Below are 24,854 nucleotides of genomic sequence, written 5' to 3'. Positions count from 1 at the left end.
CGTGTGTGTGTGTGTGCACGCGTGTGTGTGTGCGTGTGTGTGTGCAGATATGCTGTGTTAGTAGTAGTGTGTTAAAAGGGTTTGTGTGCGTGTGCGTGTGCGTGTGTGCGTGTGTGCGTGTGTGTGTGTGTGTGTGTGTGTGTGTGTGTGTGTGTGTGTGTGTGTGTGTGTGTGTGTGTGTGTGTGTGTGTGTGTGTGTGTGTGTCTGCAGAGGTTGTCTTGTTTGTTAGGTGTGTATATAGTGGTGTGTGATGACTTTAGTCACATATTGAGTGGCGGCTGTGTGTGCAGATTAAGCACCACCAGGATGAGGAGAAACGACAGCTGTGTGCCCTCAGAGACCAGCTCAGACCTTCACTACAGCCTGAACTCAAAGAGGTACACAGATACACACACACTATACACACTACACAGATATACACGCACCACACACACACACACACACACACACACACACACACACACACACACACACACTAACACTCTACACAGATACACACACACTAACACTCTACACAGATACACACGCACCACACACGCACCACAGACACACACACCCACACTAACACACTACACAGATACACCCCCCCCCCACACACACACACACACACACACACTACACAGATATACACACACACATTACACAGATACACACACACACACTACACAGATACACACACACACACTACACAGATACACAGGGTTCATGTGTTAGAAGCTTTGAAACATCAGTCCAAGGTGCAAATACTGACCTGGAATTTTGTGTTTCACTGCGTCACAAACTGCAGCCTAGAAGAGTAAGTTGCCATGCCATGTTTGCTGTTTTTCCTCTCACAGGGCATGATTCACCCCCACACATTGCCTTCCGTATGGCTCTAAAGCATAGCTGCAGCTCATGTTTGTTTCTATACCGTGTTGTTTTTCTGCTTTTCTGCTTCGCTCTTCACAGCATGTTGCAGTACTTGTCACATCCTCTTTATCACATGCTGTCTCATGTGACTGGTTTATATGATGTAGCGCATAAGTTTATTTATTTTTTGAAATGACATTTCACATTCATTCACAAAACACATTAAGCTTGTGTTTGATTATTTCTTTCACATTCATGTGTGCTTATTGAATTGCATCTGTCATTACCAATGGCTTAACTGTGTGCATGGGGATGCATTGTTATTCTGAGCTGCACGGAGACAGATCCCAATCTTGTGTGTGTTAATGTGGGCATAAGGAATTCAACTCGAATCCAATTGAGAAACTTGTCAATAGCGTGGCGTAGGTGTTTGTCCTTGGTGTACACTGAAGAGACACCAATAAAATCGTTTGCGTGTGTGCTTACGTGTGTGTTTGTGTGTGTGTGTGTGTGTGTGTGTGTGTGTGCGGCAGGACTCGCTTAGCAAACAGACTGTGTACAGTATGCATCAGCTCCAGGGAAACAAACAGTATGGCACAGAAAAATCTGGATACCTCTACAAGAAGAGCGATGGGTAATGCACCAACACTAGCACACACACATACGCAGACGCACAAACGCACGCACGTACACACAGTTTTCATTATATGCTAACATTATTTTTGTAACCCCCTTGGACACCATGCACCACATACAAGTTTGTTCTGACAAGCCCATTATTCAGAGATGACAAATTTGATCATGTAAATCTAGCTGGTGGGTATGTCAGAGCGCTGATGTAATATCCAGAGCCACTGCAGTGCCAACATGTATTCTGGTACTGTCTTGGTTCTGTTGCCCCCATACAAGTTGAATGGGCAAAGTCTAGTTATTTGGGATGGATACTACTTACACAGAATGTCATCAGTTATACCCTCCTAGAACTGTTCCGTTGTCCTATATGCGTTGGGCATTAATAATTCATTATTCTTGGGCCTGTCTTGAGTGCTAGGCTAAAGCAGCTCATGTGCTTCACTGATTGTTGTCTGTCTCGGGCAGGCTGAGGAGGATGTGGCAGAAGAGGAAGTGCACCGTGCAGAACTGCTATCTGACCATCGCTCATGGAACCGTGAGTTTATTAAGAGCAGCCACAGCCTGAGTCACAGTCCACATGTGTCTGTTTATATTAGTCATTCACCAGGTGGTCTTTCACTCTCTCAACCTCTCTCTCTTTCTCTTTCAGTATCTCTCAGTAATTCCACTTTGAAATATGCACCACGGGCCATCCATTTAACACAGAGGAGCATTAATAATTCATAATGCAATAATGTAGGACCCAGCTTACTAGTTGCTGGTCGCATGTAATGAATCAGAATAATACACATCATCTATAATTCAGTGCTTTTTAACCCACATGACCCTTTTGTAGTACGCCATTGACCTGTAGACAGTTACACACACCCCAGACCTCTTTATTGCCTTCGGTGCTGTTGGTTAAACAGTGTGTCAGAGTTCTCAGAGGGACTCCCCTCAGTGGCACTGGCCCCTTAGTCAACATTTCATTTTAAATGTAGACAGTTTGAGCTTTAATAAAGACTTTGCTATTAAAGTCTTTAAATAAAGACTATCCGTAGTAGTAGGTAGTAAATCTTTGACAGCAGAAGGTGGTATTCTTCATGAATTGATCGGGAGGTGTTGGAGCCATCTTGACTTACATGTTCAAAAACATATACCCAAATACCTACATCTAAAAGAAAAGTGCAACACTGTCTCCCCTTCACCTATGTGGCTAGTAGTATGAACACAGTCACTGTCAACATAACAGCCTGACAGATTTAAATGATTTGTTGTGCTGCTGTTGTGACTTCCACTTCTCCCTGCCCTGTTATTTTCTTGAATCAAGTCTCACTGTCAGCTGTCTTTCATAAAGACATCCATACAACGACACCGACACCACCACCTCTAAACCTTAAAAGGGGTGCATAAAAAAAGTGTGTGGCCTGGTTTTAGAGTGGAAGGCATAGAGGAGCAGTGTGGGGAGGACCTGTGAGTGAGTGAGTGGGTGGGCGAGTGGCCTACAGAGCAGACAGGAAGTGGAAGTGTGGTGATAACTGTCTTGTCCTCTGCTCTCTCTACTCCAGCCCAACAAAGCGCCGGCCAAACTAAACCTGCTCACCTGCCAAGTCAAACCTAGCCTGGAGGACAAGAAGTGCTTCGACCTCATCTCCCGTATGTCCCAAGCAAACACGCACAGCAGCGGAGACACACACACACACACACACACACACACACAGTATGCATACACAAATTCAAAACCAGGCCAAAGCATACACAGACACACAAACAATCAAGTTTACACACACACAGGCAAATATACACACCACGTCCCCAGTCTCTCTGTAGTTATATACCACACAATGACCATCATGATAAATAACCCAATTTTACACCCATTTGGGCTCTCGTAGTGCTGATCGAATTAAAGCAAGCCAGGAAACTAAAGACTCCGCAACAGTAGATCCCAACCTCCAGCTATTTTAGGGGTCAGGTCAAGTATTACATAATCATGCGGATGGATGCGCAACACACACAAACACTCACACACACACACACACACACACACACACACACACTTGGACTCAGTCGGACTCACTCTATATCTCCCTCTCTTTCTTTCTTTCTCTCTCTCTCACACACACACACTCTCTCACACAAACACACACACACAGGCACGCACACACACACACACGTACCCTGAAGCATGTATTGTCATGGAGTTGCATAACTACAGGGACCTGCTGCATTGCATGCATATCACTCTCATTTCAGTAGCTTTCATACACTACAGAGGCCTTCACTGAGCTCACTCTTACACTTGTCAAGCAGAGTTCCTCAAACTGCTGTATGCCAGTGCTTTTATATGGGCATTTGGGTTATTATGGGTTATAACCCATAAAGGGTTATTACTGCAGTCAACTGTCATCTCTATAGAGATCTCACTTTGAGAAATTAAATTAAATGAATTGTTTTGTTTGGGTGCAATCACTCCACTGCTAACTTGGGAAACTCCTTGCAAAGAAAATAAAACTTGTGGCAGCTGAACCGCTTCTAGGTCACTGTGTTGGATAAACAGATCTTCCAGCCTGAAATGGCTTGTGTGAAGTTTGAGTGGGTTGTGGTTGTGCCGTTGGCTGCGCTCTCGCATCTGAACTCAGCGCTGTGTGGGTGCGAAGTGTTGTTGATTATTGATTGATTGATTGATTGATTGATTGATTGATTGATTGATTTATTTAAGCCTCAGAAAACATATTGAGGAATAAGACCCTCATTTACAATGGTGCCGAGGGTACAATGAATAGTTAATACATTGGAATTGATTATGCTGGTGGGAACCACAGTAACACACAGGCACTCAGCAGGAAAGCCTCTTAGAAAGCCTGTGTCTGCTGATTCGTGGTTGTGCATGTCTAAATATTTGTATTTGTTTGTTTGTTTGTGTCTGTGTGTGTGTGTGTGTGTGTGTGTGTGTGTGTGTGTGTGTGTGTGTGTGTGTTGTTGTCTTTTCAGATAATCGAACATATCATTTTCTGGCGGAGGATGAGCCGGACTGTGTGGCGTAAGTATTTTGTTTGTTTGTTTGTTTGACATCAAAACCAAACAACCAGAAACCAAATCATGAATGGTTAAAAGATGTCCCACTGTTTCCTGTGCATGTGGTTGGCCTGGTTGGCCTCACCCAAACCAACCCTAACCCTAACCCCATGTTATCCCCTGCCGAATAAATGCACCACATTTCTACATGATGCTTTTCTATGCTTGTATGTCTGAAAATGTCAGTGGTTGAGCGTTGCTCATGCTGAAGCTGCATAGAGATGTGAATGCATGCACACATGCATCTTCAGATGTACATGGAAGCGAAAGATCTCTGGATGAATGTGATGTGCTCCCACGAACCCCCCCTGCTTACACACACACACACACACACACACACACACACACACACACACACACACACACATACACTATATACACACATACACACAAAGACACAGTTGCTCTTATGCAAAGCCACACACACACACACACACTTAAAAGGCTTTCCGTGGCCACTGCCTCTAACAGGGCAGTGTGCTTATCTACCCAAGCGTGTCCCTCTCCAAGCCACTCTTCAGTGATCCCTCTGGGCAGTGTAGAATCAAGCGGATAAGGAAGGGCCTGTACACCACACACACACACACACACACACACACACACACACACACACACACACACACACAATCACTCAAAGGCTCACATAGACTATATCATACTCCCCCATGCTTAAATGTCTGTCACACATTTTCAGTCATTCGCACCATTTGATAACTCAACCCTGGCACATGCAAACCAAATTTGCCTTTGCGAACATCCCCAGTGAGATGTGCCCACACACATACACAAAGTCGTAGTCTTTCTCCATCTCTCTTTTTCTCTTACTTTCTCTCAAACACGTTTTTTTCTATGTTTTGCTAAAATGCTAGCACTCTGTGCAGGATATGCAGCAGACGAATTGATAGGTGAAAATTCACCCTAGTTACCTCAGGACTCCGGAGCTGCATATAAGTATATTTATTAGACAAACAACAATTGCAATCGGGCTCACTCCCAGCACAAGGCTGAAAGTGAAGCAATGATAAACACATCGCACAAGGTTTATATAGACAGAAGTTGAGCGTTCAGCAGGGATAACCACGTGGTGGATTTCTGATGTCCGAGGCAAGGATGGAAGTTTTGCAAGGTCGGAAGAAGCACAGTTCGAACCTTCTTATCACCTCTGGTCTAAACATGCTCTTGTACATGTGCAGACTAAGTGGCACCTAATATTCTAAGTTACACACACGCAGAAACACAGAAAAGCCATGTTCCTGCTTACATAAGTACATGATTCATATAAGGTAATTAATAATACAAGGCACTTGATTATTATATTCTTAAGTCATTAACAGTGTTTGGAAATTATCTCCATCACGAATGCTTTGCGAATCTCATTGGCTGATGAGTTTGTCTGCATTCCCACTGAAATATCTGGACAGCATGATGACATCAGTCTCTCAATCATTCTAACTGCCAAAGCACAGAAGCTAATGAGAATTAATTGTCATCAGAACATGGATCTTCACTTTATTCTTGTCTTCTGTTTGGTCTTTCTTCATACTTTTGACTTCTTTTCTGATCTTCAGACTAGCCGTCACGTTTCTAACATGACCTTTGTCTAGACTTAGGCCTCAACACTGGTTATTCTCATACGTAGCCATTTTAAGCCTTCAGTTTCTTACATGAGGTGAGAACCTGCATGAGAATAAGTGCTAGATTGAGATAATTCCTTTTGAGGAATGAGGTGAAGTGAGCCACCAGAGTAAGACACAAAAGTCAAATGAAACGGAGAGCAAATTGATTCTAAAGGGGGGAAGCCTTGAAGCCCACCTCGTCTGACTCATACTCAGAGTGGGAACATTGAGGAGGCGAATGGATTAAATAAATCTGAATCCGTTTGTGCGCCAGACATTTTGTGTATCTAAGGTCATGACAAGGAGACAGAAGAGGTAGAAAAGACTCTTTTGTATTGACTAGACCAGAGCATTCGAAAGGCCATGGTAGGAATCACGGAAAAAACAAACGTAGTACTTCTATGTTTCCCATCGGTACCTGAATTGCTTCTGGTTTTCTTTTTATTGCTAGTGCTTGCTGCGGGGAGTGCACAAATATGCATAATATATAAACTCTTCACACCGTGGCTCTGAGGGACTTTTATTAAACCCAGGTGCCCATGGGAATAACCACTTCCTCTACAGCATGCACAGAGACAGTCGCATACTCAACCAGACAAACAATCTCTGGCCCGATATTACATCTTTTAAACTGAATTTACATGTGTGTGTGAGTGTGTGTGAGTGTGAGTGTGAGTGAACTGTATCTCGGTGTAACAATAAGCTGGAGGCATTGTACATGGCTCTGGATGAGAATATAAATTTTAATAAACTGTGTGTGTTTGTGTTTGTCTGTGTGTGTGTGTCTGTGTGTGTGTGTGTGTGTGTGTCTGTATATATATATATATATGTCTGTGTATGCCAGCTGGATTTCGGTGCTGAGCAACAGTAAGCAGGAGGCGCTGAATGTTGCTCTGGACGAGCGGCGCACCGCTGGTGGGGAGAGCAGCGTAGATGACCTGACGCGGGCCATCACTGATGACATCAGACGCATGCCCGGCAACCACATCTGCTGCGACTGCGGAGCACCAGGTAACACACACTCTGGGTGTGCCTGAGTGTGAGACAGTGGATATGAATTTGTCCATGCGTGTGTTTGGGAGAGAGGGAGCGTATATGTCTGTGTGAGAGTATTTTGGTGTGTCTAAAAATCGGATTTTATATGTCCTTGTGTGTGTGTTGTGTTTTGTATTTTTTGGCTGTGTGAAAGTGAGAGTATTTTTGCTCCATATCTGTGTGTTTCAATACATATGTTCCTGTGTTAGGAAAGGTGTGTTTGTGTCTTTGAGTTTGTGTTTTAAATGGCAGAAGAGGAGTGTCATTAAGACGGTTCAAGGTCCGTATTTAAGCAAATCAATCTGACTGACTGTGCTGAGAATAATAGAGGCATAAATGGGATGATGGAGTTTTTAATGAGTTTTGCACCAACCCTTATGTGTGTTTTTAAAGACATTCTCAAGTGTACTTTGTCAAATTAGACTTTGCGTTGCTTGAATTGTTGATGGTCTGACTCTGACTGTCTATTGCACTAAATGTTGTGAAGCGCTAGTCAATTATGTGTAATGTTCTCTCGCTGAAGTCTGCGCCAATAAAATGTGGACTCTGCCATTCTGTGTTTATATTCTGGCCAGAAGTTAATTGAGAATAAGCATTTGTTTTTGTCCTGTGTTCATAATCTCTCTTTCACACCCTCTCGCCTGCCAGAATGTCTCTGCTCCCCAAACCCTGAAATGAGAAATAAATTGGAAATTAACTTCTCCATTAGTAGCGGTTTTCTTGCTGTTATAATCCTCATAATCTCATGTTTTTTTTTTTTTTTTCATTTTATGGATATACATATATTTTAAAGACTTTTAAAAATGTGTTTATGTTTATCAATTTTTTTTTTATTGTCTGCCTATATCACATATATAGTATGTAATTGCTTTTGCTAACATGGTACATCAGTTTTTGAGTTTGTGTCTGAACGTGTACAATACGGAAGTGGGTGCATTGCTCACATTTTATACTCACATATTCACCTGATGGAAACCAGCGACATTTTGCCAGGGTGTATCTGCATAGCTCTTCTAACATGTTTGCGTTGTCCGTCTCCAGACCCTGAATGGATCTCCACTAACCTAGGCATCCTGACATGCATTGAGTGCTCGGGGATCCACAGGGAGATGGGGGTGCACTACTCCCGCATCCAGTCCCTCTGCCTGGACAAACTGGGCACCTCAGAGCTGCTGGTGAGCCCCCACACTGCCCCAATCACACTGCTGTCATTCACACTCACACAGAAATGCAATGAGGTGATAGTCAGAGGAGACCTGATAAATAGTGACATTTAACACTGGCAAGGAACACAGCCCAATCCATATAAGTTTAATTTTGGGTGAAAAGATGTTAAAAATGCAGTAGCGGTGGAATGCTCCTTCTAAGCTAGAAATGCTCCTTGTGTCAAGAACACTGTAAGCAGATGCAACGGCTTCAGAGAAACACCAAAGGCTTAGCAGCATTTGTAGTGCACACATGAGACGGCTGCTTTAGTCTTTAGTGAAGCCGAAAGACAGTGGCATGATGGAGGAAACGCAAGCAGAGGGAGAGCCTGTGGCTGATCTCTGTAAAGCTGATGCATATGCTGGTGGGACTGAGCGTGTGTGTGTGTGTGTGTGTGTGTGTGTGTGTGTGTGTGTGTGTGTGTGTGTGTGTGTGTGTGTGTGTGTGTGTGTGTGTGTGTGTGTGTGTGTGTGTGTGTGTGTGTGTGTGTGTGTCTGTCTGTCCCTCACCACCTCATCCACCAGCTGGCCATCAGTGTGAGCGTTAAACGGTATCAGCTGGCCCAGCGGCTGCCAGCACACGCTCACACACTCATGCGCTCTCTGGCCCTGGCCAGTCCTACCTGCTGTCTCAGCCCTGATTCCTCTCTAGCTTCCTTTCATTCCAGCATATTGTTCAAGTCAACTTCAATCAGTATTACTCAGAAAAACATTTTGGGATTGTCATTTACACGCATGCACGCACGTGCGAGTACACACACACACGCACACACGCACACACGCACACACGCACACACGCACACACACACACACACACACACACACACACACATACATGCACACACACCCTCATTGACTCAGTCTGAGTGTACATCTTGATATACTTCTCTGCTCCTGCAGTTGGCGAAGAACGTTGGGAACTCTGGCTTTAACGAGATCGTAGAGGCCAATCTGCCGAGCCCTTCGCTGAAGCCCAGAGCCGAGAGCGACATGTGAGTGATGAGCATCTGTCAAATCCCCCTGCCTGTCTGCCGCTCTCTCTCTCCCTCTCATGCGCTATCTCTCACTTTATTTGACTTTCTCTCTATCATCTCTTACTGTTGGCCTTTCCCTTCTCTCTTTCCCTCTCTCCTTCTCTCCCTCTATCTCTTTATATATTTTCTCTGTCTGTTTCCCTCCCTCTCTTGCCCACTTTCTCACTCTCTCTTCCTCTCTCTTCCTCTCTCTATCTATCTATCTATCTATCTATCTCAGACCACTCTGCTTGTCTGTCGCAGGCTCTGTGCCACTCATCTGATGAGCCATTTGGCCATAACAACATCATTGAGTCATTCACCAGCAGTTGGGATCCACAGCACAGTCTAGTGCAAAACTGATGCGGATTGTACAGGCACTGTTTTCAGGCAATCATTTGCAGTGTGCTTAGCATCACGGTTCGACTCCCATGTCAGTTTAAAACGAATCAGTGCACAAATAGCCATATTTCGATGCGATTGCTTGCTCTCATCCACCCATCTCTGATTCTTGTCTCATTGTCGATTCTAATGATATACTTGAGAAACAGAATAAACCATGCTACATTCTTTTGATGCCGTTTGTATTCAGTTATTCAATATAAGCCACAGTCAGTCATGACCGTAGCAGGGCGTACTGAATTGGCTTACTTCACAAGTCTTTCCATTCAGATGTTTTTTTTATAGATAAACTGGGATGAGATGAAACAGACATTGTCGTTAGCCACAGAGTTTGATGTATCAACATGAATTATGGGAAACTTGTGTGGTTTAGGGCAGTGTGACTGTGAATGATGGAAACCTGTGTGGTTTAGTGTGACTGTGAATGATGGGATATCTGTGTGGTTTAGTGTGACTGTGAATGATGGGATATCTGTGTGGTTTAGGGCAGTGTGACTGTGAATGATGGGATACCTGTGTGGTTTAGTGTGACTGTGAATGATGGGATATCTGTGTGGTTTAGTGTGACTGTGAATGATGGGATATCTGTGTGGTTTAGTGTGACTGTGAATGATGGGATATCTGTGTGGTTTAGGGCAGTGTGACTGTGAATGATGGGATATCTGTGTGGTTTAGTGTGACTGTGAATGATGGAAACCTGTGTGGTTTAGTGTGACTGTGAATGATGGGATATCTGTGTGGTTTAGTGTGACTGTGAATGATGGGATATCTGTGTGGTTTAGTGTGGCTGTGAATGATGGGATATCTGTGTGGTTTAGTGTGACTGTGAATGATGGAAACCTGTGTGGTTTAGGGCAGTGTGACTGTGAATGATGGGATATCTGTGTGGTTTAGTGTGGCTGTGAATGATGGGATATCTGTGTGGTTTAGTGTGACTGTGAATGATGGGATATCTGTGTGGTTTAGTGCAGTGTGACTGTCACCTCCAGCTGACTTCCCACTGGATTAGAACCATGATGGGGGGACAACAGTAACAAAAGGAGTCCCTCTTTGTTCTTCTCGCCCTATATACTGTATCGATCTCTATAGCTCTATCTCTAACACATACACACACTGCTCTGCTCCCGGCATCTCTGTCTGTTTCACACACAGTCTTGGGCTGTATCTGTGAGACACAGACAGATAATGAGAGAGGTGGAGAACAGGCCAGCTGCCTTGTCTCTCCTCTCAGTGGAAGTCATATATCTATGTAACTACTCTCTCCCAGGGAAAAACCATGGCTAGTGCTACGTCTGGCTACTCCCTTGTGCGTGTGCGTGTGCGTGTGTGTTGTGAAACTTGAAGTTTGTGCTGATAGACTTTACAGTAAGTGCCATATAGAGTCAGCAGCTACAAGGACTGTGTTTATACTACATGACCTCTAATACTATTCACTTCCCTTATCTACTTTATGCAACATCAGCAAAAAAGAACCACATTTCTCTTTTTTCTCAGACTGAGGAACCATTTTAGTTTCTGTTCATTGTGTACTCCGGGGTGCTTCTATTTAAGATGATTTGCCACGGTAGTTATTTTGCAAGTCCCTTTTGCCTTTACAAAAAGTCAATATATATATATATTATTCCAGAGTTAAACTGCATTTCATGTAGACACTTGTCTGTTGTACTTTCTCTGCATAAATTAAACTTTATTATTGTTTTTATTCATCTATTCCACAATGATAAAACTGGTGTCCCAGAGGGTGCGTGTGTGTGTGTGTGTGTGTGTGTTTGTGTGTGTGCGTCTGCGTGTGTGTGTGTGTGTTTTTGTGTTTGGCTACTTACCTCCTCTTGGTTCAAATCTTGCCTCAGTTTTCAAGAGTTGATTGCTCTAATCACAAAGCTAAGAAGCAATATCCATTAGCTTTGAGGGTAATGCAGCCTGTGAGGTCGAGTAAGAGCTCAAGTATGCTTCTGCACACTCTGCTTCACGCAGTGCAGTCTCCAAAGTATACTAGTTTTGCTGTTGCCTACACATCTCTCAGCGCACAAGCTCAATCGCCGTGTTCGAAATAACATCTCTACGTGTGGTGTGAATCTACAGCAAAGACTCTTATTTCTTTTTATAGGTTCATAATTTTTTCTACCCTTTCATAACCGGTTACTCCTATCTAAACAGCAATAGCTACCTACCTTCAAATACTGTTGCTTGTAATCTAATCAGCTATGATTCACAGAAGCATGAAATAAATGAGCCTCTCATTATATCAGCGGGTCTCCATTAGCAGGGAACACACATACTAATGAGAGTACATCTGCACTGCAAGTCACCTTGGATTAAATTGATAAATAGCATAAATGGATTTGGTTTTCTCTTGACCCCTGAACCAATGCTTTAAAACTTGCATGCACATGCACGGTCAACGCGCACAGGTGCGTTTGGACACAACATTTTGGTGCCGCACAGACGGTCCGTACGAAAACTGTGTTGATGACTGCACTGTACACAGACCATGTCCCCAGAACTATACTTTGAGCTTGAGGCTCAGGGCTGCACAGCTCTCAGTGACTGGTCTGTGTTGTGTGCAGGTCTGTGCGTAAGGACTACATCCTGTGTAAGTACATGGAGCTGCAGTTTGCCCAGCACAGTGGGAGCTCTGCAGGCACGCTGCGTCGCCACCTGCAGGAGGCAGTCAGGAGCAGGGACATCTTCAGCCTGCTGCACCTCTACGCGGAGAGACTAGACCTCAGCCTGCCACTGCCCAGCCCACTGCAGGTACACACGCACACGCGCACACACACACGCACACACACACGCACACACACACACACACACACACACAAATATCTTCTTGCAAATATCCTTGTGCACGTATTGGCACACAATTGTGCATGTTAATGCACACATGCATGCATACAAATCCTAATATGTGCACACATGTACCGGTACATGCACACACAAATCCATGCAATAAAATACAACATGTGCATTCCCCCACATGGATAAATGCATACACACACACACACACACACACACACACAAATGCACCTACACATTTACACATACTGTTTAACAAAGTCCACACACTGCATTCTTTATGTATTGTTCCACACCTCATTGTTATCCACAATCATAACCTAATACATTCTTGTTTCATTGTTCTGATATTGAAAAGACTGGAATGGATTGAAAAATTGCCTCAAGGCTACTTCGTATTGATCTTTCTCTTTCCAATCGCCTTCGATTATTGCCTGAAGCTGAAATTCAGACCCCAGTATAACAGCAGCTCAGTATAACTGCTTTGAGACAATGCCTTTTGTTAAAAGCCAGTCACATCTAAAAGGAACAAAAAAAAAAGACTACAAAATAATCACAGTGAATCAAATCACACTTGATTCCCAACCTCTAGCTGGAGGAGTGCAGATGAGGTGGCTGCTGCAAGTGTCTTCATTACAGAGTACTGTACTGTACTGCTATTGTTGTACATGCTCTGATCACATCACATATTGACTAACTCTATCCTCTCTGGTCTTCCTCACAAACTCCTCCAGAAACTGCAACTGGTTCAGAATGCAGCTGCCTATATCAATACCAGAACCCCTTACATAGAGCATATTACTCCTGTCCTTCAACAACTTCATTGGCTCCCTGTATCGATTTCAAGACTCTGCTTCTTACTTTAAAGACTCTTGATAACATAGCACCTCTGTATCTCTCAGATCTCCTTCACATCTCCCCACCTTCCCTTACCCTTAGATCCTCCCCCTCCATCAGTCTCACTATACCTCCTGCCCGCTTGACTACCATGTGGTTTAGAGCTTTTAGCCGTGCTGTCCCTCGCCTCTGGAACTCTGGATGAAGACATCCGTAATATTGACTCTCCTATCTTTAAATCCCACCTTAAGACACAGCTCTTCAAACTCCTATCCTGTGTATATATATATATGTGTGTGTGTGTGTGTGTGTGTGTGTGTGTGTGTGTGTGTGTGTGTGTGTGTGTGTGTGTGTGTGTATGTGTGTATATATATATATATATATATATATATTTATCACTCAATAGTGGGTTTTCTTGACAGAATAATTACTTTCAGATTTAATGACTTTCATGACTAGCTCTTGTTGTGCTCTGCTGGTAATAATAATAATAATAATAATACATTTTATTTATAAGCACATACACATATTAGCAAACAATCAACATTCAGACAAAGGGGGAAAAAAGATACATATACACACACACACACACACACACACACACACACACACACACACACACACATATATATATATATATATATATATATATATATATATATATATATATATATATATATATGTGTGTGTGTGTGTGTGTGTGTATATGTATCTTTTTTCCCCCTTTGTCTGAATGTTGATTGTTTGCTAATATGTGTATGTGCTTATAAATAAATGTATTATTATTATTATTATTATTATTATTACCAGCAGAGCACAACAAGAGCTACTGCCTCTTATAAGAGGAAAAATGAGATGAAGTCATGAAATCTGAAAGTAATTATTCTGTCAAGAAAACCCACTATTGAGTGCAGTGAATGCGACCCACCTGCCACAGATGTATTAGGGCTCCATGCCTGTTTCAGAAATGATGATGATTTGAAATGCTTGTGCTCCACCCCAGTGCTAACCATAAATGTTCTGTCTTTGGGGAACAGGAGAAGGGGGAGACCGCTCTGCACCAGGCTGTGCTGCTGGCTGACCGTACCTCTCTACACATGGTGGACTTCCTGGTGCACAACAGGTGGGAGAGAGTGGGGTGAAGGAGGGATGAAAGAGCCACGCCCATGTACCATTCCATAAAAGCAGTCAGGGAAAATCTATGAAAGAATTAAAATGAGCTTATGGCTATTTAACACTAACAAAGACTTTTTGATATGTTTTCACTTTCTTTGAAGTAACTTGGGAGTTTTGTCTAAAGACCATATCTGTATAGTACTTAGGGAAAATGAATGGTTGAATAAAAAAGGGTTAGCAATTACACAATAACAAAGGCTTTTTGCTATGAATATTTTTTTCCGTTTCTTTAAAGTAACAGAAAGGTTGGAGTATTGTGTCTAAAGAGCACCTCTCAAACATACAGATTCAGCTGGATGTAGTTGTTGAGTGGCATAGTTCTGAGTGCAGTTTTATTGGATCTTGTTACACAAAGTAGGCTATAGTGGACCTTGTGTCAAGGGATAAACACATGCAGTAACCTCAATCGTATGCATCCTACATGCACTCAGGAAATGATGCAGCTAAAACCCTCTGATCTCTAAAAGTCCTCTGCTTGAGAGGGCACAAACTTTATGTAAGTATTAGATGAGCATAGCCATCACAAAAGACGTTAATAACCTCTTCTAATGTCAGGGTGTCATGCCAGTTTCTCCAGGTGGACACCACTGAAACTGTATTGGCTTTCACATGCCATTGCCTGCCTGCTTCCTTTGCAGCTGTGGTTGTTGAGTGTGTTGGCAGGACAGTTGGTTGGTTTGTCGTTCATGTCCTTCTGTGCAAAAAAGTGCTGTGCTAATAAGCAAAGAGCTGCACAGGCATAGCAAGTTGGCGTCTTGTTTTTGTGTTGGAATGCTGGTTGAACTAGTGCCGAAGCCAGTATCTCTCACAGTTTGTGTGTGCGTGTGCGTGTGCGTGTGCGTGTGCGTGTGCGTGTGCGTGTGCGTGTGCGTGTGCGTGTGCGTGTGCGTGTGTGTGGGGGTGAACCTCGGAGGTCAGTAAAGGAGAAACACTGGAATGTGTGAGAGAGGAAATGCGGGGGGATCTGCGGTAATTTTGCCGGAACGTTCCCACCAGCTGGGGCCTCTCAGCCTCTCACCCTCGGCCTGATCCACTGGCGTCTCATGGCCGCATCAGTGACTCCTAACGGCCTCCGGAAATCCTACATGATGTTGATGTTTTCCAGTGACTGAGAAGGGAAATAGTAGGAGTTAGAGATCAGAGGCCGCAGTAGAGGGGGGGAGAATGCATTGACATTTACACATTGTGCATCCTGTGGTATATAAGGGTGATGAAATGGAAAACTTTATATGTAGAGTTCTTTAAGTTATTCTTTGTTTACCTGCACTCTTAGTTTTCCTCCCCCGCTTACGGTGAAACAGGCCTCACTGCCCAACAGTAACTTACCACTGAGCGCGTACAATCACTGAATAGTACAAAAGCTAGGGGTGTTTCTTATTCGGGGACTCGCTCTGCTTGAGAGCTGGCTCTCCACTTGCATGGTGGTAATAGACATTTAAGCCTTTGCTGGGTGTGTTTGAGCGTTTCTAAATTCAAAAAGGAGATTTCCAGCACAGGTGACAAACAGTATGGAAGGTATACGTTAATCAGTATGTGTCCTCCCTCTGAATTGAACCATATTCTACTAGTTGAGCAGTTGTGATCAGATTGATATACTTTCTAAGTGTTACATAGCTGGATGTAAATATTAGTGTGTAGCAGTATTTTGATTTGCACTCTGACTTTGGCTATAACAGTCACTGGTACCTCCTATATCACTACTTTTTCATGTCAGCTATTTAGCTCTTTGCACAGCCATGTTATAAATACAATTTAAAAAGGCATGATTTAGATTAACATGTAGTCTCCAGCCTGCATGAGGGAGCATCACACCTTACTGTCGTCTCATCTCATCTCATCTCGTCTTGTCTCCTCTCGGCCCCCAGCAACAACCTGGATGCCCAGACGGTCCGCGGGAACACAGCTCTGCACTACTGCTGTTTGCACAACAAAACCGAGTGCCTTAAGCTGCTGCTAAGAGCCAAGGCCAACACGCATATCAGTGAGCGAGCCCTTTCTCTTCCCTCCTCTCCCCAACTCTTTGACCTTTTCTTAATTTGTCTTCCCTTTCTTCTCTGTCTGCCTAATGTGTCTGTCTGAGTCTTTCTCTTTCTCTCTCTCGTCTGCGCTCCTTTTTGAGTTCTCTCTGAGTCACACTGACTGTATTTCCTGACGGGGTCGGTCTGTTCAGAGCACCTCGCACCTCGCATTAAAAACTGAAATGCCCTGCATTTCTTTTCTTTGGCGTTTTATTGTTCTGATGCCACCCATTCATCGTATAAAATATAATACAATGGTGAGCTCCGTCTAGAAACGTTTTGACTGGCTTATATAACGGCCAGATGTGTTGGCTCTAGACTCATTTGATGTTAATGTTGTGGTGGCTGTTCTGTTGCTGCCAGACTCCAATTCACTGCAACTCTGTTTTCATTATGAAACCCTCAACTGACACTTTAGATTTTATGGTCCACCAATCAGCAAGCTACGGCAAGTTCTATAGATGATGATTGAGGAGATAATGACATGTGAAAACCAAAACTTACAACTTATTTGTGGTTTGCTTAACCAGAAATCCTCAAGTCACCATTTTATTTGTATTAATTTGCTGAAACCTAGGCACCATTTCATACTGTAGGCTTCTCTGTAGAGCCTTCTGTTCAGGCTACTGAGTCCATCAAGTCATAATGAGCTGATCCAATCTCCTTCAATGTAATGGCCTGTACCCATAAATAACAAGCCTAACCCCAACAAACCCTTATCGAAGGTTTCCAGACCGCCACTAACACAGCGGAAATGTGTGCATTGGCAGCGCCAGGCCTGGGTAGTGCCCCATCGGGTAATGAAGTCATTTGTTTAAAATATTAGGGAAGTTCATCAGTAATGAGTCCCTGCATGATCATAAATTGTTGCGAGGAGCACTTAAGTAATTGAAGTAACTGTGAGGTCACAGGAATAAGTCATGGCACGGAGGACGTTCTGCTGACTGAAGTGAGGAAGCCGTGTCTGCATAGCCTCAGGTTTTCTATTCGTCAAACTGTAGAATAGATGGTAGTCGAACAGACCCAAATGTTTTTAAGTGCTGACCAAAATGAATGTTTTGGCTTATTGGAACTCTATTATTACTCTCTCTTTTCTCTCTCTCTCTCTCTCTCTGTGTGTGTGTGTGTGTGTGTGTGTGTGTGTGTGTGTGTGTGTGTGTGTGTGTGTGTGTGTGTGTGTGTGTGTGTGTGTGTGTGTGTGTGTGTGTGTGTGTGTCCAATTGAATCACGGCTTGTGTTTTCAGAGAACGAGGCGGGGGAGACCGGACTGGACTTTGCACACAAACTCAAACACATTGACTGTGAGGAGCTGGTGAGTGAGACCTGAAGCCAGTCCAACACTGTGCCGTGTAGATGCCTGTTAACCACAGTCTAAACAAAATGAGCGACTTCACCCAGTAAGCAATAACCAACGCTCTCCGTTGTCTCATCAGAACAACTTCCATTTTTGTGTGCTGACTCATGGCCTTCACTTTGATTGATTCTCCTTGAATTAAAGTACAGACTCTCTATTTATTATAGTGATCCCGACTGTCTGCTTGTGTGCTATTAATATTACTGCTGAGGAGATGAAGAGGTTTTACTTTAATTGTGTGGATCAATACTGCTTCACAGCTAATGCATCCACTGGAGTGGTTATAAAAAAACATGCTGTAATGACCAAAAGTGCTCAAGATTGGCATTTAGTGAATTCTCCCTCTCCCTTTTTTTATATCTTCCCTTCTACCACAGATAAACCAGGCCCAAAATAACCTGTTTAACATGCACGTCCATGTTGAGTATGAGTGGCGGTTGCGGCAGGAGGACCTGTATGAGAGTGATGATGAGCTGGATGACAAGGTTGGCATCAGCACACATGCAAAATCAGTAGCTGACAAGCTAGCGCCACCCAATGGAAGGCAATTTGCAGCACAGGCCAAGAGAAATGGTAGCCTTCAATAAATAGTCGACAAATAAGTGTCTCTGCACTGTGTGTCTTTAGGTGTTCACGATTAACATTTTAAAATGTCTGACTCTTTTTGTTTTTGTTTTTTTCTTCAGTTTTCACGTCTGAAAAGACCTATTGTACTTCAGCATAAAACATAAAACACATGTAATGCATAAAACTGTGCAAAAAAAAAGTGTTGTTTATAAACAGCTTAAAGCTAAATTGTCTTGTAATGTCTAGTCTTAAACCCAGCATGACCTCTCCTGTTATCATGTAACCTGTGAGCACCAGCCCTGGGAGATTTGGCAAACAAAGTAAAGTAACTATTACTCTGTCCCACTCACAGATGGGCCCAGTGAAGAAAGAACGTTCCGGAGGCCGTCCCTTCAGCCTGTACCAGAGCAGCATGCTGAGTCAGGACCGAGGAGGAGGAGGAGGAGGAGGAGGAGGCGGCAGCGGAGGCGGGGGACTCTTCAGCGTGGGCCGCAGACTGGCTTTGGGCCGAGACCACCGCAGGGAGGTGTACGCCAGCCCCAGCTCTCACACTCGCAGCCTGGACAGCCCCCCGCCACCCCCACCCTCTTCACCTGCGCCCCCCCTACCACCCAGGGTCAGAGGTGAGACCCACAACAGAGCAGCGTGTCTGTGTTCTGTATTCAGATGGTCATACCCAACATGGCCACCAGGTGTCACCCGCGCGTCCACGCTTTATTGTAGTCTTCTGCACAATATGGCATCAAAAGAGGTTCTCAGGATTGTTTCGTCAACATTTGGTTGTGTTTCAAGGCCCATGTTTATAGTTTATAGAGTTAATGTATTCAGTTGTGAACACAAGTGGACAACGAATGTACAAAACAAGTTGAGGCTTTTTTCCATGTTCTCATGTGCATGTAGTTAGACAGCTTCTAAAGTGCTACCCCTCATGGGTAAACGCAGCATGACTACTTTCCAGCTGTTGTCTCGCCCTCCCCCATTTGTCTGGTTTGTCTTCCTCAGGAGACCTTTTTTTAACTCTATCCGTGTAAGGACATAGTGGTAAAACGCAAAGCAAAGAGGACATCTTGAGACAACACATACAGTTAATGTTGACCTAGACTGTAATGCTCGTCACTGTCAGCTAGTCCTTGTTTCCACCGCACTTCTCTCCTCTAAGGTATACATCTCACCGCATAGTTCTCATCTCCTGGACAAAGCGTTGCATTACCCTCAACATTCTATGGCTGACATTTTCCGTTTGGGGCTGGTGTTGCTGTGGGATTCCTGTCTCTCTTTTTTCACTTTGCTTTTGTTGAGTTGTCATTGGAGAGAGTGAGGATGTTTGAGGGATCCTTCCTGCCTGCCTGCCTGCCTGCCTCACTTGTAGCTGTGCTGGTGTTAATTTGTCCCTCACGTGGCATGTGTCTTTCTCAGTGCCCAACGTGCCACCACCTCCACCCCCCCTCAGCCCCCCAGAGGGCTGGACTGATGTCATCAGCAGCATGGGCAGCATGGGCGGCGGGGGCAGCAGTAAGAAGCGGACCCCGCCCCCTCCCCTTCTCATCCGGCACAAGCGCACCTACTCTGAGCCCACGCCCCAGGTCCCCCACAGCCCCCACGCCTCCAGACATACACACGCTGGTGGGTGCCATGCACACTAATCACCTCACAACAGACACACTGAGAGAAAACACCCACACACACACACACACACACACACACACACACATACACCTCTCCACTCTTCTCTTAGATAGATAGATAGATAGATAGATAGATGGATACTTTATTTATCCCGAGGGAAATTTAGAACATCCAGTAGCTTATACAACTCAGACACACATACACAAATCACATACACATAGGGAGAACATGTTCAAAAGGAGTGCGGTGGATACAAGAATGGGTCTGACCCTATGGTACAATATGCATGATTTGTGAGTGATTTGCTGCTATTAGTCCAGTATATTAGTTAAGCTCTATTTTCCATGTGAAACCTTTGTCCTCTGTGGTTCTAATGGCAACCTGTGTCTCTCTTGTGTAGATTACGGTGTTCCTGTGAGTTCACGAGCCTTCAGCGGGCCCGATTCCTCTTTCCAGAAGTGTGGGTGAGTGCACGCACAGACACAGACACAGACACAGACACAGACACAGACACAGACACAGACACAGACACAGACACAGACACAGACACAGACACAGACACAGACACAGACACAGACACAGACACAGACACAGACACAGACACAGACACAGACACAGACACAGACACAGACACAGACACAGACACAGACACAGACACAGACACCCGGAAACATCATGACAACTCTGAGCTCTAGTGACAGCAACATGAACTGCTAGTAGTCCCCCCCCCCGTCTGCGTCAGGAAATTGATAACAGACTCATCGTTGTCTAAGTCTCTAATGTTGTCACCGAAGATTAATGGCAATATGTAGATGCAGTTGCTCAGACAGAGATGAACCATTTCAGCCTTAATGGAATAGCGTTTTGTCCTCAGTTTCTGTCACGAGATTGAGAACACGCTCGTTCTTTATGGCACATCTGCATAGCCTCTGCTGTCCATTGTGATGATTTAGTGAGTGGTTGTGTTCTCCAGCAGGTTGCTATTTTCCTGACTTATTGCTTTTTCCCCCCCCTGCAGCCCCGGCTCTCCTAAGTACACTGTGACGGCTCTCAACTCCCTCTCTGAGCTGCCGGAGCGAGGTACGGGTCCCCGCCAGCTCACTCCACACCTGTCTTTGTGTTTAATCAGTGATTATTTATTACTCATCTCGGCCTTAGGTCATCTAGTGTAGGGATTTTGAAATGTCAACGATCAGACCAGAGCAGGTTGAGTTCAGTTTTTTCCAGTTCGTAGCCATTCATAGTTTTTTTTTCCGCTCTTATTCTTAGTCTGTTCAAAAATGGCATTGTATTTCACCCGCTAGTCAAACTATTGTAGGATTTACTCAGTCATATGTCCAGTATCTTCATTGAACCTTTGTAGTCAGTGGTCAGCAGAGAATTTGTCATTGAGAATTTAATCTGAGTGTGGACATTTTTTTTATTGTGCTTAATCCGTTAGATTTCTTTGTTTGTTCTTGGTCTGTTAACCATCTTCCGCATTCATTTTCTTAACAAGAAAATAGTGTGTGTGTGTGTGTGTGTGTGTCTCCTTCGTTTAACGTGGCAACTGTGGCAAGGTACACAAAAGGAAATTCACTGGAGCACACGGACAGATAATGCCTTTAATCTGGGTGCAAATAAGATAGACTTATAAATTCAAGTAATGTGTCAGAAACTTTCCAAAAATATTCCTGTGGTCTGAAAAGGATGTGCTCTCCATGTGGCTTTCCCTGATAACTGGCTCCGTATTTTCCAACTCCACCCTCCTCGCATGGATGGGATGGATAAAAACACGCCTTGAGACAATTGTATTGGTATGGCGCTATATAAATAAAATTGAATTGAATAAGCAATTATTTTAACTCAGGAAGTTTGTGCGGGTGTGCGGGTGTGCGGGTGTGCGTGTGCGTCAGCGTGTGCGTGTGCGTGTGCGTGTGCGTGTGCGTGTGCGTGTGCGTGTGCGTGTGCGTGTGCATGGAGAGGTGCAGAGGGAGTGGGACTCCATCGTAGGAACTGCTGTTCTCAACTAGAGGGACCCACCGAGTGCACACCAGTTCACAGGAAATGCAAAAACCTGAAGAGAGAAAAAACAGTCGGAACTTGTTGCATATGTATCGGTTTTTACTGTGGTTTGGGTGCAGCTTTTGTTTGAGGCCTCTCTGTACAGTAGGTTTATGAGGAATGAAATGAAAAGGAAAAGGAAAAAAACACACGATACAGTAACTGCAAGTGCTAGTGCTCATACAACCAACCACGGCGCTTCAACCTTGTGCTGTGGTCTGGAATATGTGGTCTGTGTCTTGTCTGTGGTATAGAAACAAGGCTTGCGTTCCACCGTGCTTGATTGGGTGTGTGTGTGTGTGTGTGTGTGTGTGTGTGTGTGTGTGTCTTTCTCCTGTCGTAGGCTACCGGCTGGATGGCGAGAGCAGCGTTGCCTCGTCCCACCTGCTCTACCAGACCCCCCCTCATCAGTCCGGCAGCAGCAGCAGCAGCGGTGGCGGCGGTGGCGGCGGTGGCGGAGGCCTTGGCCACGGCCTGTCGCTCTCCTCCACCACCCCTCGCTCCTTCAGCATGGAGTCCAATGGCTCCTCTTCCTCTTCGTCCTCATGTCACCATGGCAACGCGCCACATCCGTTGCCAAGGAGGGCTCTGGTGCGTGACCTTGCAACTCTCATGTTTCATATTCGCCCACACCCCACATCTCACTTCCCCTGCCTGGTCGATGACTGCACCTCCAGATGGGTGACTAGTGGAAACTTTTTGTAGAAAACACAGGTTATCTCCTCCAGCCTCAGATCGTGACTGGATGAAGTCACACAAACTTTACACATACATGAACATACCTTTTAAAATGTTAATAATTGAAGGGATACTCCGGTGTGGTAACTGTGTCAGTACTGAAAAAGGCTGCTGAAATCTCAAGGAATCTCATGACTAATACACCCTTTTTCATTAAGTATGGCACTGAAATTCCTTCACTGGGTCTCTAACCATGTGACCTAATGAGGGTTAGACTTGTATATGTATCGGACTGTTGTCTCTGCCATGATTATGTGACCCTGTGTGTGTGTGTGTGTGTGTGTGTGTGTGCGTGTGTGTGTGTGTGTGTGTGTGTGTGTGTGTGTATGTGTTTGACAGATGAAGCCAAAGCTGCGGCGTGTGAAGGCCATCTACGACTGCCAGGCCGACCACCACGACGAGCTCACCTTCAACGAGGGCGAGGTGCTGGTGGTGCTGGGAGAAGAGGATCCTGATTGGTGGGTAGGTACCAAGTCAAAGCCGATTGGTGGTGTGGCCAAAAATAACAACTGGATGAGGAAAATAACAGCTGGATGAGCTGAATGGAAATGACATGACAGTCACAGAAGTTAGTGGCCTCCTTGTGGCCTCTGAATCTGTGGTTCCCCCGAGCCCGCCTGTCTGTCTGAATGCAGATTAATGAGGTCATTCTGAGGTTAACTGATCTTTCCGAAATAGTCACATGTCCATACACACACACACACACACACACACACACACACACACACACACACACACACACATAAACGCAAACATACAGCCTCCCATGGTCTTTCTTACCCCTCCACATGCTCACACTTCCTGTTTTTCTGTGTTTTTCTTGCATTTATTCTATACACACACACACACACACACACACACACACACACACACACACACACACACACACACACACCATGCAAAGACGCTCTCTCACATTCTGTCACACAAACCTCTTCTCTCTTCCCTTTCTGTTTCTTTCTTCTCACCTCACCCCCCCCACACACACACACACACACACACACACACACACACACACGCGCGCGCACACACAAACACACACACACACACACACACACACACACACACACACACACACACACACCTAATAGAAGCAGCAGCATCTGCAGAGTAGCTGTGTGGGTAGCTGTGTGCCTGTTTGTCTGCTGTTCTCTTCCGGACGGAAGCGTCTGTATGGGGGCCCTGCACCAGCTCTCGTGCGCCTGCCTGGCCTGCCTGGCCTGCCTGGCCTGCCTGACTGATATAACGCCTTCCAGATCAGCAGTGCTTTCTCTACCCTCTTGTCCAATCAGCCTGCTTGCTAGGGCAGCAACAGAGTCATCTCTGGCCCTGCTCTGGCCCTGCTCTGGCCCAGGCGGGATCAGGAGGGAAAGGCACTGTGGATGGAGCAGAGGAGGATAAGAAGAGAGGAAGACACAGGAAGGGTGGGAACGACTTGAGTTCCCAGGAAATGCAGATAGGCACTGTGAGGAAGCAGGCGGGATGGAAGGGAGGGTTTTTAATGGCACAAGTAGGGTGGAGGGTGCACTGCTCTGGGGTTAAAGGTTAAAGGTGGTGGGGCAAAAGCAAAGGAAGAGGAAAAGGAGGAGGAGATTGACTGTTGTTTTGTGGGCTTGTGTTTGTGCACCTGCTTTGGTTTACCCTGAACCATTTTGTGTGTGTGTGTGGCAAATTAGCTTTTAGTATCAATCTCAAGGATTTCAGATTTTAACCAAATTCCTACATCAACGGTAGCACAATGCACCTGATACAAGGCATTCAGTTCTGTGTGTGTGTGTGTGTGTGTGTGTGTGTGTGTGTGTGTGTGTGTGTGTGTGTGTGTGTGTGACCCTACCTTAGTATTTCACTCTGTCTGACCTAGTCTGACTGCGCCGTCTGGCCTCAGGTT

At 44.8% G+C, this 24,854-nt stretch overlaps 1 protein-coding gene across 3 annotated transcripts in view; it reads left to right on the top strand.

The window, feature by feature from the left end:
• The window catches only part of unm_sa1614 (un-named sa1614), a 44,458-nt gene that overhangs the window by 17,501 nt on the left and 2,103 nt on the right, over positions 1-24,854 (top strand). For 2 of the 3 annotated variants that reach the window (XR_004163683.2, XM_031567406.2), the window contains exons 9-28: positions 292-378; positions 789-797; positions 1,384-1,484; positions 1,949-2,018; positions 3,031-3,118; positions 4,457-4,505; positions 7,001-7,167; positions 8,233-8,366; positions 9,297-9,388; positions 12,379-12,565; positions 14,482-14,567; positions 16,486-16,601; positions 17,883-17,950; positions 18,370-18,477; positions 18,912-19,182; positions 19,976-20,182; positions 20,586-20,649; positions 21,204-21,265; positions 22,572-22,819; positions 23,306-23,428. Coding sequence is in view for 2 of the 3 variants with exons in the window: in XM_031567406.2 (XP_031423266.1) it covers positions 292-378; positions 789-797; positions 1,384-1,484; positions 1,949-2,018; positions 3,031-3,118; positions 4,457-4,505; positions 7,001-7,167; positions 8,233-8,366; positions 9,297-9,388; positions 12,379-12,565; positions 14,482-14,567; positions 16,486-16,601; positions 17,883-17,950; positions 18,370-18,477; positions 18,912-19,182; positions 19,976-20,182; positions 20,586-20,649; positions 21,204-21,265; positions 22,572-22,819; positions 23,306-23,428 (2,337 nt within the window). In the remaining variant the exon portion in view is untranslated. The remainder of the gene's footprint in view (positions 1-291; positions 379-788; positions 798-1,383; positions 1,485-1,948; positions 2,019-3,030; positions 3,119-4,456; positions 4,506-7,000; positions 7,168-8,232; positions 8,367-9,296; positions 9,389-12,378; positions 12,566-14,481; positions 14,568-16,485; positions 16,602-17,882; positions 17,951-18,369; positions 18,478-18,911; positions 19,183-19,975; positions 20,183-20,585; positions 20,650-21,203; positions 21,266-22,571; positions 22,820-23,305; positions 23,429-24,854) is intronic. The other variant, XM_031567407.2, reaches the window with a different exon arrangement.

This window comes from Clupea harengus, chromosome 5, assembly GCF_900700415.2.
Source record: "Clupea harengus chromosome 5, Ch_v2.0.2, whole genome shotgun sequence".
Taxonomy (NCBI): Eukaryota; Metazoa; Chordata; class Actinopteri; order Clupeiformes; family Clupeidae; genus Clupea; species Clupea harengus.
Note: the sequence above shows the minus strand (reverse complement) of the source record. Positions and strands in the feature narration are given on the sequence as shown.